The sequence below is a fragment of the Macaca nemestrina genome, chromosome 10 (genome assembly GCF_043159975.1).
Source record: "Macaca nemestrina isolate mMacNem1 chromosome 10, mMacNem.hap1, whole genome shotgun sequence".
In the NCBI taxonomy this organism is placed as follows: domain Eukaryota; kingdom Metazoa; phylum Chordata; class Mammalia; order Primates; family Cercopithecidae; genus Macaca; species Macaca nemestrina.
The window spans coordinates 16,177,734-16,189,344 of NC_092134.1; the positions used below are offsets into that span (position 1 = coordinate 16,177,734).

The following is an 11,611-nucleotide window of genomic DNA, read 5'->3' on the forward strand; positions in this document are numbered from 1 at the left end:
TCCCTGGAAAATCTGGAAGAGAAAAATAAAAAGAAAGGGAGTTCCCGGGCCACTCAGAGGCTGTCGTATGGGTGTCAGTGTATTTGGTGGGTGCTGAAAAGGAGTAGTAGATGAACCTCTAAAGAGAGAATTGCAGTGGAGGTGCAGTCATGCCCTGGGTGGAACCCAAGTGACATCCAAGCACTAACCACTAACTGTTAGCCACCCCGGGCCAGCTAAGTACTGCCCCTTCCGAAGGGCCACAGTGAGGGGCTGTGGCAGAACCTTGAGCTTGCCAGCTGTATGACAGCCTCCCTAGCGGCCTCGGGCACTCACGGTCGCAGTCCGTTAGTGATAAGGTTTGAGGACAGTGAGTCAGGAGCTCGGGTTTGGAGTCGTCTCCAGACTGTTTGTTTTGTTTTGTTTGAGACAAGATCTCAAACTTAGTCACCCAGGCTGGAGTGCAGTGGCGTGATCTTGGCTCACTGCAGCCTTGGCCTCCTGGGCTCCAACAATCCTCCCACCTCAGCTCCCCAAGTAGCTGGGACTACAGGTGCACACCACCGCACCCAGCTAATTTTTTTGTATTTTTTGTAGAGACAGGGTTTCTCCCTGTTGCCCAGGGTGGTCTTGAACTCCAGAGCTCAAGCAATTGGCCTGCCTCAACCTCCCAAAGTGCAGGGGTTACAGGCGTGAGCCATTGCGCCTGGCCTCCAAGCTATTTTCTTAGCAACTGCCAAGACTCGAGCTGGACCACACATTTCTGAGCCCCTCATCTGGGTGTCAGGCACTGTGCCCGGCATGGGGCATGAACTCCCTGTGTCCCCATCCCCTGAAACACCAGCCCTTTCTTACCTCCTCCAAAAAGCACATTGATACGGCCAGCCTCAAATCTGCCCTAACTTACCACAAAACTTTCAGTCATTGGCAAACTTTGTATTTGGGTATAAACAGATTACTTAGTGATGCTTGCAGTCAATCACCATCCTAAAATTTTGAACTAGTGAGAGCGAGCAAAGGTTGGCAAACTTTTTCTGTAAAAAGACAAGGAGTAAATATTTTAGGCTTTGCGGGCCACGCAGTCTCTCTTGCATCTACTCAACTCTGCAGACAAGCATAAATGAATGGGCATGGCTGTGTGCCAATAAAATTTTATTTATGGACACTCACATTTGAATTTCATGTAATTTTCACTCGTCATGAAATACTATTCTTTTGACTTTTTTTTTTTTTTTTGGCAAGCATTTTTTCAACTATTTAAAAATGTGAAAACCGGCCAGGCACATGGCTGTCACATATAGTCCCAGCACTTTGGGAGGCCAAGACAGGAGGATTGCTTGAGCCCAGGAGTTTGAGGCTGCCATGAGCTATGATCACACCACCAAACTCCAGCCTGGGCAATGGAGTGAGACCCTGACTCTGACAAAATTAAGATAAAAATGTGAAAAGTCTTTTTTTTTTTTTTTTGAGACAGGGTCTCCCTCTGTCACCCAAGCTGGAGTGCAGTGGTGTGATCTCGGCTCACTGCAACCTCCACCTCCCAAGTTCAAGCCATTCTCCCGCCTCAGCCTCCCGCGTAGCTGGGACTACAGGTGCACACCACCACGCCCGGCTAATTTTTGTATTTTCAGTAGAGGCGTGGTGTCACCATGTTGGCCAGGCTGGTCTCGAACTCCTGACATCAGGTGATCTGCCCACCCCGGCCTCCCAGAGTGCTGGGATTAGAGGCGTGAACCACCATGCCTGGCCCAGAAAGTCTTCTTTGTTCATGGGCTGTATGAAAATAGATGACAGGCCAGATTGGGCCCGTGGGCGGTTTGCCAACCCCTGAGCTAAAGGGAAAGGATCGGGAGAGGTATTTGGTGAGTTACTGGATTGCTTGGTTTCCTCATAAATGCTCGCCTGTGTGCACCATCACACACCCACGCTTCCCTCTGTCCCCGCCTGAATCAACAGTCATGCAGTGGTCTGTCTCTCTTCCACCTCCCTGATGGGGGAGCTCCATGAGGGCGAGGCAGGGACTGAGCTTTCAGCTTCTGGAGCCCCCAGCCCCTCCACGAAGCAGGTTTCTGGGGCACAGACTCAAGGCGAGAGCAGCCATCGTGGGTCTAGTTTGTGCCCTGAGAGCAGAGTTTTCGGAGCTAATGGTAGCAAGAGGACAAGATCCGGTTCTTCATTTATTTCCAAAACCCTCCTTGTTGCTCCCGTAGGAACCTGCGCAAGGGATCCAGTGGCCTGGCTGATGAGATCAATTTCGAGGACTTCCTGACCATCATGTCCTACTTCCGGCCCATCGACACCACCATGGACGAGGAACAGGTGGAGCTGTCCCGGAAGGAGAAGCTGAGATGTGCGTGCCACTGAGTCCCCTTGCTCACGCCTGGCCTGGGGTGCAGCCTCCCCTAAGTCCTCAGAACACAAGGCACCCCTGCAGCAGGAGGCTGGGTGTGCATTGGCTTGGAGGCTTGGAGGGCTTGAGGACACCAGCCCTTGTCCCTGTGAGGCTGGCATTGCTGTCTCCCGTTCCCGGCGCCCTCATCCTAAACATTCCTCAGCAGCTTGCGGCGTCCTGGGACTAGAAGGGGGTTGTGCGGTGGCTGTGAAGCAAGGCCCTTGATGCAAAGACCTGGGTTCCAATGTGGCCCCTCTCACCTACCAGCCATGTGACCTTGAACCTTGACCCAGAACGTGGGTATGCTGATTATGTGTGGTTCTGAGGGCTGGGCAAGATCACACAGTCAGCCTTTGGCACACAGGAAGTGCCCCCTATAGTCAGTTTCCTCCTCTCCCTCCTCCGTGGGCTGTGCTATTGCTGGGTTCCTGAGACCAGCCCCACTATGTTCTGGCTCCCGAGTGGGTTCAGTTGTGGTCCCAGCTGGTCAGCCGCACAGGTCCCAGGCAGTGGCCCGAGTCACATCTTCTTTTCCTGTGGCCTTTCCCATGACTCTTGACATCCCTCTGTTCCCCGCCCCAGGTCAACCTCCTCATCAAGAAAATGTAAACATGGGACTTGACTATATTTAGCACTGGAATGTGTACGTGGGGCTGGTGGGAACCGCCCCGGGGGGGGGATCCCTGGTGTGAGCCTAGCTTCCTGTCTGCTCCAAGGGGCGAGGAACAGGACGGACTCAGGTCCAAATCCCTGGTTTCCTGTCCCTTAGTGGTGTGGCTGTGGGCAAACGCCTTAACTTCCGTGAGCTTTGACAGTCTGTCTGGGAGGCAGGGCTCAGGCATCCCTGGCCTCTTGGGGTTGGGTGAGGGAGATTGAGAGGTTTTTGAAGCGCTTTGCACACCTGGGCATCTGGTCAGTGTTCAATAAATGCCCGCTGGGCTCAGTGGCGCATGCCTGTAATCCCAGCACTTTAGGAGGCTGAGTGGGGAGGATCACTTGAAGCCGGGAGTGCAGGGCCCAGCCTGGGCAACAGGGAGAAAGACACTCACCTCTACAAAATAAAAAAATTAGCACAGCATAGTGATGCTGCGTGCCCGTGGTCCCTGGTACTCAGGAGACTGAGGTGGGAGGGTTGTTTGAGCCCAGGAGATGGAGGCTGCAGCGAGCTACAATTGCACCACTACATTCAGCCTGTGCGACAGAGGGAGACTCCATTTCTGAAAAAAATAATAACAATAACAAATAAATGCTGGCCAGGCATGGTGGCTCACACCTGTAATCACAGCACTTTGGGAGGCTGAGGCGGGTGGATCATTTGAGGTTGGGAGTTTGAGACCAGCCTGGCCAACTGGTGAAACCCTGTCTCTACTAAAAATACAAAAATTACCTGGGCATGGCAGCATGCACCTGTAATCCCAGCTACTTGGGAGGCTGAAGCAGGAGAATCTCTTGAATCCAGGAGGCAGAGGTTGCAGTGAGCCCAGATCGTGCCACTGCACTCCAGCCTGGGTGACAGAGCGAGACTTCATCTTGAAAAAATATAATACATTAGAAAAGAAAATGCCAACACAGGAGACTTGGGAGAGCTCCAGCTCCCAAGGCCGTGCTAGGAACAACAGGGAGAGGCCCCCTCCCGGCCAGCGCCTCCCTGATGCCAGGCCTGGGACCGTCCACGTTAGATCAGTCGGGCCCAGATCAGAAGCATTGTGGACCGCCACCTGCCACGGCTGAGACGATGGGGCCTCCTGGGGCTGTGGGAGCAATATTTTGAACTCAACACTGTTGACTTGTGTTAACGGGTAATGCTTACTGTCGTCATGTTCATGCTCATGGGGCCACAGCGCTAGCTCCCAGCCCTCCTAAGGCCATGAGGTAGATGCTGTTGTTATTCCCATTTCACAGATGAGGAAACTGAGGCTCAGAGAAGTTAGGTCACGGGTCCAAGGTCACCCAGTAGGAAGTGGTCAGTCTGGTCCCACAGCTCATGCCTGACCCCTCTGGCTTTGGCATTGAGGTTTGGTTATTGGTGTCTTTTGCTTAGTTTAGTGTAGATTTCGGGGTGGCAGGGGCCAGGCCCCGCCTGACGGAGTCCCCTCTGTCCCCTGCCACCCCAGTTCTGTTCCACATGTACGACTCGGACAGCGACGGCCGCATCACCCTGGAAGAATATCGAAATGTAAAGTATGCTCCTCTGGCCCGCCCTGGGTTCCTGGCACCTCCCTCCCGCCCCCCACGACCCTGATGGAGGCCTAAGGTCACCGTTTGTTTCCGCCCCACCTGGCAGGTGGTCGAGGAGCTGCTGTCAGGAAACCCCCACATCGAGAAGGAGTCCGCTCGCTCCATCGCCGACGGGGCCATGATGGAGGCGGCCAGCGTGTGCATGGGGCAGATGGTGAGCGCCCCTGCAGCCCTCCTGAGACACGCAGTGCCTTTCCTGCTTATGCGCTGTGTTTCTGGAAGGCCTCACGGGGCATGGGGCCTGGTGTATTTTGCCACCTGCTCTACCTGTGGCCTGTGGGGCTCAGAAACCTCTCCCAGCCCTTCCCGTTCCCCAGGAGACTGAAGGTCCCAGTTCCCAGAGAACTGCACAGGCAGGGAAGCGAGCTCGAGGTCCAGGAGCCCCCACCTGCATAGCCCCCCAGCCCCCATCCTGGCCTCAATCAGTGCTCATAGCAGCACTGGGCCCTGGAGCCAGGCCTGGGCAGCACATGGCACAGGCTGGCCCGAATTAGTTTATTAACAAATGACTCAGAGGCGACTTCTGGCCTTGGAGCAGGGGTCAGCAGGGAGCCCTGTTGGGGACTGACAAGAGCCGATGGCGTAGGGTCAGGTGGAGGAGCTGAGGTAGGGGCTGGTGTGTAAATGACATGGAGGAGAGGGGAGCGGCCTTCCCATGTTCATCATTTCCTACATTTTGCCTCATTTTGACTGGTGAGGAAACTGAGGCTCAGAGAGCGTAGAGAATCCTCTAGACCTTGCGATCTTTCCTGTGCTGGGAAGATTTCCTCTTGTAAGGACAGGTGCAGCCCCGCCAACCCCCAGCCCTGAGGCTCTAAGCCTCGGGACCACTCAGGAAGGCAGGTGACCACCTGGGTGTCGTGTGTTCCCTGAGGGGTTTGGATGGCCCCACTGACGCTGTCAGCCCTTTGCCCCTGTGTGTCTAAAGCAGGTGCGTCTCTAGACACCCTGATGGTTTTGTTTGCCTAGCCCGGAGCAGAGGGGGGTTCATGCTGGATCCTGCTCTCTGTGCCCCAACCCCGTCCTTGAGGGACATGAGGCCACCTGCCTGGGCCTGCTCCCAGAGGCGGGGGCTGTGGTCGGTCGGCTTCCTGGCATGTGTTTTATCTGTCTGCCTCTGGAGCCCGGGGGGAAGCTTCTGGCTTGGGTGAAACCTCTGCACTCAGCAGATTAACCACCACAGGAGACGGCTCGTGACCTCGGTGGGGAGAGCAGGGATCCCCGCCGGTTGTCGGGCCAAATTTCCATTTGATTTAATTACACTCTCCTTCTTCAAATTGCTCCCTGTCCCACTCCAGTTTCAATTGGTGACAGTTTTCTTAATTTGCTGTAGTGAATTTGCTGGCAGCTGCTGATCTGCATAAAACCCCAGCAGCCTGGGAAGCAGCGGCATCTCGGGGCGGAGGCGGGCTCCGGGGTGCACCCGCTGCCCACAAGCCCCCGGGAGGTGGAGGTAGCCCCGGAACCAGGAAGGCGGCTGCCAGGCAGCGGGCTCATCTGCACCTCTTTCTTCACTCATGGGTCCTCCAGGCGCTCTTAAAACTGGGCGCTCTTAAAATCCTTCTGGTGTAAACCTCGGCCCGATAAACCCAGACCAAGTTGTGTACAGGCCTGAGCTGGGGGCAAGGGGCAGCTGCATCGGTTCAATCCCGCCTGGCCTCTGAGGACACTTCCCGTTCTCACCGTGCTACCCGCTGAAAACAAACGATCCATGGTCCCCACTTTAATGGACTTCCAAAGGCAGTTATTGATGGAGGCAGGATCTCTTTTTTTTTTTTTTCAAGACCAAGTCTTACTCTGTCACCCAGGCTGGAGTGCAGTAGCACCATCTTGGCTCACTACAACCTCCACCTCCTGAGTTCAAGTGATTCTCCTGCCTCAGCCTCCCGAGTAGCTGGAATTACAGGCATGTGCCATTATGCCTGGCTAACTTTTGTATTTTTAGCAGAGATGGGGTTTCACCATGTTGGCCAGGCTGATCTTGAACTCCTGACCTCAAGTGATCCACCCACCTCAGCCTCCCAAAGTGCTGGGATTCCAGGCGTGAGCCGCTGCGCTGGCCCGTGGGATGTTTTGAGAGTGCTTTCTCGGGAGGTTGCACCCACGGATACTTGACCGGGGGGGACTGCTTCCCCCACTCCCTGCCCTCCTTCCTTGCGCCAATCACCCCCTTTCCAGCCCCGGACTCTGGCCACGGGGGCCTTTTCTATAATTAGCTCCCCTTGGCCGGCCTGGGAACCTAGGGTGGCCCGGCAGGGAGGGCAGCCACTGTGCCCGTGAGTGGGAAGACAGGGAGGAAGGAGCCCTTAGGGACAGGGCTGGCCCAGGCTAGCCGAGAACTTGTAATTTATTATTTATTTTTTAAGAGACAGGGTCTCGTTCTGTCGCCCAAACTTGAGTGCAGTGTTGTGATCATAGCTCATTACAGCTTCCATCTCCTGGGCTCAAGCCATCCTCCTACCTCAGCCTCTGGAGCAGCTGGGACTACAGATGTACAACACCACACCCAGCTGATTTTTTAAAGTTTTTAAAAAAAGAGATGTATTGCTGAAAAGAGATGTCGTTATGTTGACCAGTCTGGTCTCGAATTCCTGGCCTCCAGGAATCCTCCTGCCTTGGCCTCCCAACGTGTTGGGATGACAGATGTGAACCACTGTGTCTGGCCAAATTTTTTTTTTTTTTTTTTTTTGAGACAGAGTCTCGCTCTGTTGCCCAGGCTGGGGTGCAGTGGCACTATCTCGGCTCACTGCAAGCTCCACCTCCTGGGTTCACGCCGTTCTCCTGCCTCAGCCTCCTGAGTAGCTGAGACTACAGTTGCCCGCCACCATGCCCAGCTAATTTTTTTTTTTTTTTTTTGAGATGGAGTCTGGCTCTGTCACCCAGGCTGGAGTGCAGTGGCGCGATCTCGGCTCACTGCAAGCTCCGCCTCCCGGGTTTACACCATTCTCCTGCCTCAGCCTCCCGAGTAGCTGGGACTACAGGCGCCCGCCACCTCGCCCGGCTAGTTTTTTGTATTTTTTAGTAGAGACGGGGTTTCACCATGTTAGCCAGGATGGTCTCGATCTCCTGACCTCGTGATCCGCCCGTCTCGGCCTCCCAAGGTGCTGGGATTACAGGCTTGAGCCACCGCGCCCGGCCAAATTTTTTGTATTTTTAGTAAAGACAGGGTTTCACCGTGTTAGCCAGGATGGTCTCGATCTCCTGACCTCGTGATCCGCCTGCTTCAGCCTCCCAAAGTGCTGGGATTACAGGTGTGAGCCACTGTGCCCGGCCAAAATTTTTTAAGTATAAAGAGGAAACTAAAAGTCCTGCAAAGTCCTGCCAGTAGAAACAGCCCTTAAGGACTTGGAGGCAGCTCGATGCTCCCAGCTGGACAGGCAGCTGCCCTCTGTGCCTCTCATCTGTAATACGGGAGAGAGACCAAAACCCAGCTCAGGGCCTGTTGTGAGATTGGCATCTGTCATTAAATGCTAACAATAGCATTTGGTCACCTGTAATCCCAGCACTTTGGGAGGCCAAAGCAGGTGGATTGCTTGAGGTCAGGAGTTCGAGACCAGCCTGGCTAACATGGTGAAACTCCCATCTCTACTAAAATATTTAAAAATTAGCCACGCATGGTGGTGCATGCCTATAATAATCCCAGCTACTTGGGAGGCTGAGGCAGGAGAATCACTTGAACCTGGGAGGCAGAGGTCGCAGTGAGCCAAGATTGCGCCACTGCACTCCAGCCTGGGCGACAGAGTGAGACTGTCTCAAAAACAAAACAAAACAATAGCATTTGGAAGGCACTTGGGACATACGTGCCTGGCGCATAACACGCTTAGTGTGTGCCTCCTGTGTTCTTACACGCACGTACAGAATTTCAGAGAGTCACAGAGAGAGCTTCAAGTCTCGCCTGCTCCCCCACCAGCCCAGGTCCTCTTCCCTAAAAGGACTCCCTCTTGGTGGGTTTTTTTCCTACATATACCAACGTATACGTGCATGTCTTTTATTTTTGATTTATGCAAAACATGATTGAACTGATGTGGCTTCCCCTTTTCTCCGTATGACCCCATGCACCCACAGGGCAGATGGTGGGGGTCCGGTTATCAGTCTAAGGAAAGGTTTGCACACACAGACCTGCAGACATCTCTCTGCTTGTTGGGTTTTGTTTTTTTGTTCTTTATCTGCTGTATGCATATCTCAGAGCCTTTTCCATAGTGAGACATATAGATCAACCCCTTCTTAACCCATTTTAGCCTGAGGTTGCAGCTTTTAGAATTTCTGCAATCAGACCTTGGTGATGACCTTGAGCAGTAGAATATAACCAACTCCCACAGCTTAGCGTTCCAGCAATGGAACACTAGGCATAAGTGGTTAATGGTTGCCTCTGCTGGTGGAGGGTGGTTAGGCCAGTGCTGGCCTTGCAAATAGGGTGGATGACTGAGATTTATGTCCCTCACCTTCTATTGAAGGGCACCTGGGATGTCAGCAGATTTTTGCTGTCACGAAGCGTGCTGCTGGGTGAGGTTTTTGGAGGCTTGTCGGTGGGATCCTGAGAGTATCGGTGAAAGGGGCAGGAGCTCCTGGTGTCGTCCCCAGAGCAGGCAGGATGCAGAGTAGATGGAGACTGGCTCTGCCAAACCTGTTCAGCATGGAGAGCCTCCTTGCGGCCACCCTCCAGCCGTGCCTCCCCGGAGGTCCTGGGTTATCACGGTGACTCATGAGGCGTGGGCCTCACAGGCTGGCCCTGTGTTTCGCTGACCTCTCCCCCGAGGTCTGTGAGCTTAGATTAGCCTGGAATCTTCTTATCAGCACAGCACAGCACTGGCACGAGGAGGCCAGCCCTGGGGCGACAGGAGGTATCTTGGTGGCCCAGCTGCTGGGGGGCTGGTGGTGAGGTGGGCTGAGTGGGGAAGGAGAGCCCCTTGCCCCCGTGTCACCCACGCCTCGGATTCTCTCCCTGGGGGGCTGGGGGTGGGGAGGGATGCTGCTCTGAGCCATGCGTTGTCAGGGCCCTGGTGAGCCACGCTCAGCTCCCATCCCACCCTCAAGCCCATGAATGAGGATATTGGAGGTGCAGGGTGACCGGCTGTGTGCTAGAGGCAGATAATCCAGAACGTTCCCCTCTTCTGATTCCTCCCAAACAGCCTCAACCACTTATATTCGGGTGTTGGTGGGGAGGGGAGGCCAGTGGACCGTCCCCCTGAGGAAGCTGTGTGGGGACCCGCACCACTCACTGTCCACCCTGTGCTTCCGTCCCCAGGAGCCTGATCAGGTGTACGAGGGGATCACCTTCGAGGACTTTCTGAAGGTGGGTGGCCTGGGCGTGGGGGCCTTGGGGGACCCTTGAAGACCTCATGTGGTCCATGTCAGGAGGGGACATGGCTCTTTACCTGCAGTGGCAAGGGACAGGCTTCCTGGGTGACCGACATCAGTAGGAAGGGGTCAACTTGGGTGTGGCCTTTAAAGCAATTTAAACTGGTTTTTCTTATTTTTTATGGAAAAGGTAATATTCACACACAGTCAAAACAACGTAAGCAGTACAAAAGGGTATACAGTGTAAACCAAATTCTCTCTCACCTGGGGTCCCACTGCCCCTCTCAGAGGTAACCCCTGTTGTAGGCTGGGCCTGGTGGCTCACGCCTGTAATCCCAGCAGTTTGGGAGGCTGAGGTGGGCAGAGCACCTGAGGTCAGGAGTTCAAGACTAGCCTGACCAACATGGTGTAACTCCATCTCTACTAAAAATACAAAACTTAGCCAGGCGTGGTGGTGGGCGCCTGTAGTCCCAGCTAGTCGGGAGGCTGAGGCACGAGGATCGCTTGAAACCAGGAGGTGGAGGTTGCAGTGAGCTGAGATCGCGCCACTGTGCTCCAGCCTGGGTGATGGAGTGAGACCCCGTCTCAAAAAAAAAAAAAAAAAAAAAGCCCCATTGTAGTTGGAACAGGGATTCTGGGAACTTTCCGTGTCTGTAGAAATAGTGTTTCTCAGAAGCTCAGATTGGAGCCGACTGCACATGCTGTGCTTGGGCCTTCCTCGCTGTGTCCTAAGATGTCACTTTCGTCAAGCGGCCGCCCACTCTGCCTCCTCCCTGATGGCCTCTGCAGCCTCTGCTGGTGGCGGTGGTTAGGCCAGCGCTGGCCTCGCAAGTCAAGAGCTGCTTCTGGCCGTTTAGATAATCAGATGCCCTGTGGCAGGGAGGGGACCCCTGCCCCATCCCCCTCCCCGCACTTGGGCCCTGGGCATCACAACAGTGTTCCCAATGCTTTTGAGGGGCTTGAGGAAGACAAGGAAGTCAGGGGAGCAGGAGACCAAGAGGGAGAGAGGATTAGGGAAGGAAGGATCACGGCTTCTGGCCAAGGAGCCCAGAGCAGGACTGGGGGACTGGGCCCTCAGGATCACAGCGTCATGGAGCCAAGGCTGAGCCTGGCAGCCAATGGTTAGACCCGGCAGGAGAGAGGAGAGGCAGGCAACAGGGCCCGGCTGTGATAAAAGGCTGAAAGGAGACTGCGGAGGTCGGCAGGCCCCCAGGACTGCCGTGCACATGGCCCCCCCAGGGCTGGCAGGGCGGACAGACTGGCAAAAGGCAGAATTTGCACTTGTGCTGCAGACTCACTCTGGCTTCTGCTGGGGACCCGGTCACCTGAGCAGGTGATGCCCGCCAGAGCAAGACAACAGGACGAAGAGCTAGAAGGTGGAGGAGGGAGGGAGGGTTGGGGAGGAAGTACAACGGCTTCAGACTGAGTAGAATGAATTTCTTTGCCTCTGAAACCAACTTCCTTGCCCTAAAGGCTGGCCTCTGCCAGGCCCCTAGTGCCCCCCAGCCTGTCCCTGTATCCCTGAGGGGTCTTTTGGGACCAGCCGGCCCTTCCCATTCCCTGGTTCCTTCCATTGCCCTTGGCGACCATGTTGCCACCTGGCACTTAGCAGAAACCACTGTGAGTGGTCATGTGTGTTACCCTGGGAACGCCTCGTGCACCCAGCAAGGATAGGGCTGCTCGACTGGAACCAGAGCTGTCTGC

The 11,611-nt window shown here is 54.9% G+C and overlaps 1 protein-coding gene across 2 annotated transcripts in view; it reads left to right on the top strand.

The window, feature by feature from the left end:
* LOC105495160 (tescalcin) overlaps window positions 1-11,611 on the top strand; it is an 80,959-nt gene that overhangs the window by 49,424 nt on the left and 19,924 nt on the right. For both annotated transcript variants that reach the window (XM_011764419.3, XM_011764426.3), the window contains 4 exons: window positions 2,190-2,329; window positions 4,486-4,547; window positions 4,656-4,763; window positions 9,855-9,902. In XM_011764419.3, coding sequence (XP_011762721.1) covers window positions 2,190-2,329; window positions 4,486-4,547; window positions 4,656-4,763; window positions 9,855-9,902 — 358 coding nt within the window. The remainder of the gene's footprint in view (window positions 1-2,189; window positions 2,330-4,485; window positions 4,548-4,655; window positions 4,764-9,854; window positions 9,903-11,611) is intronic.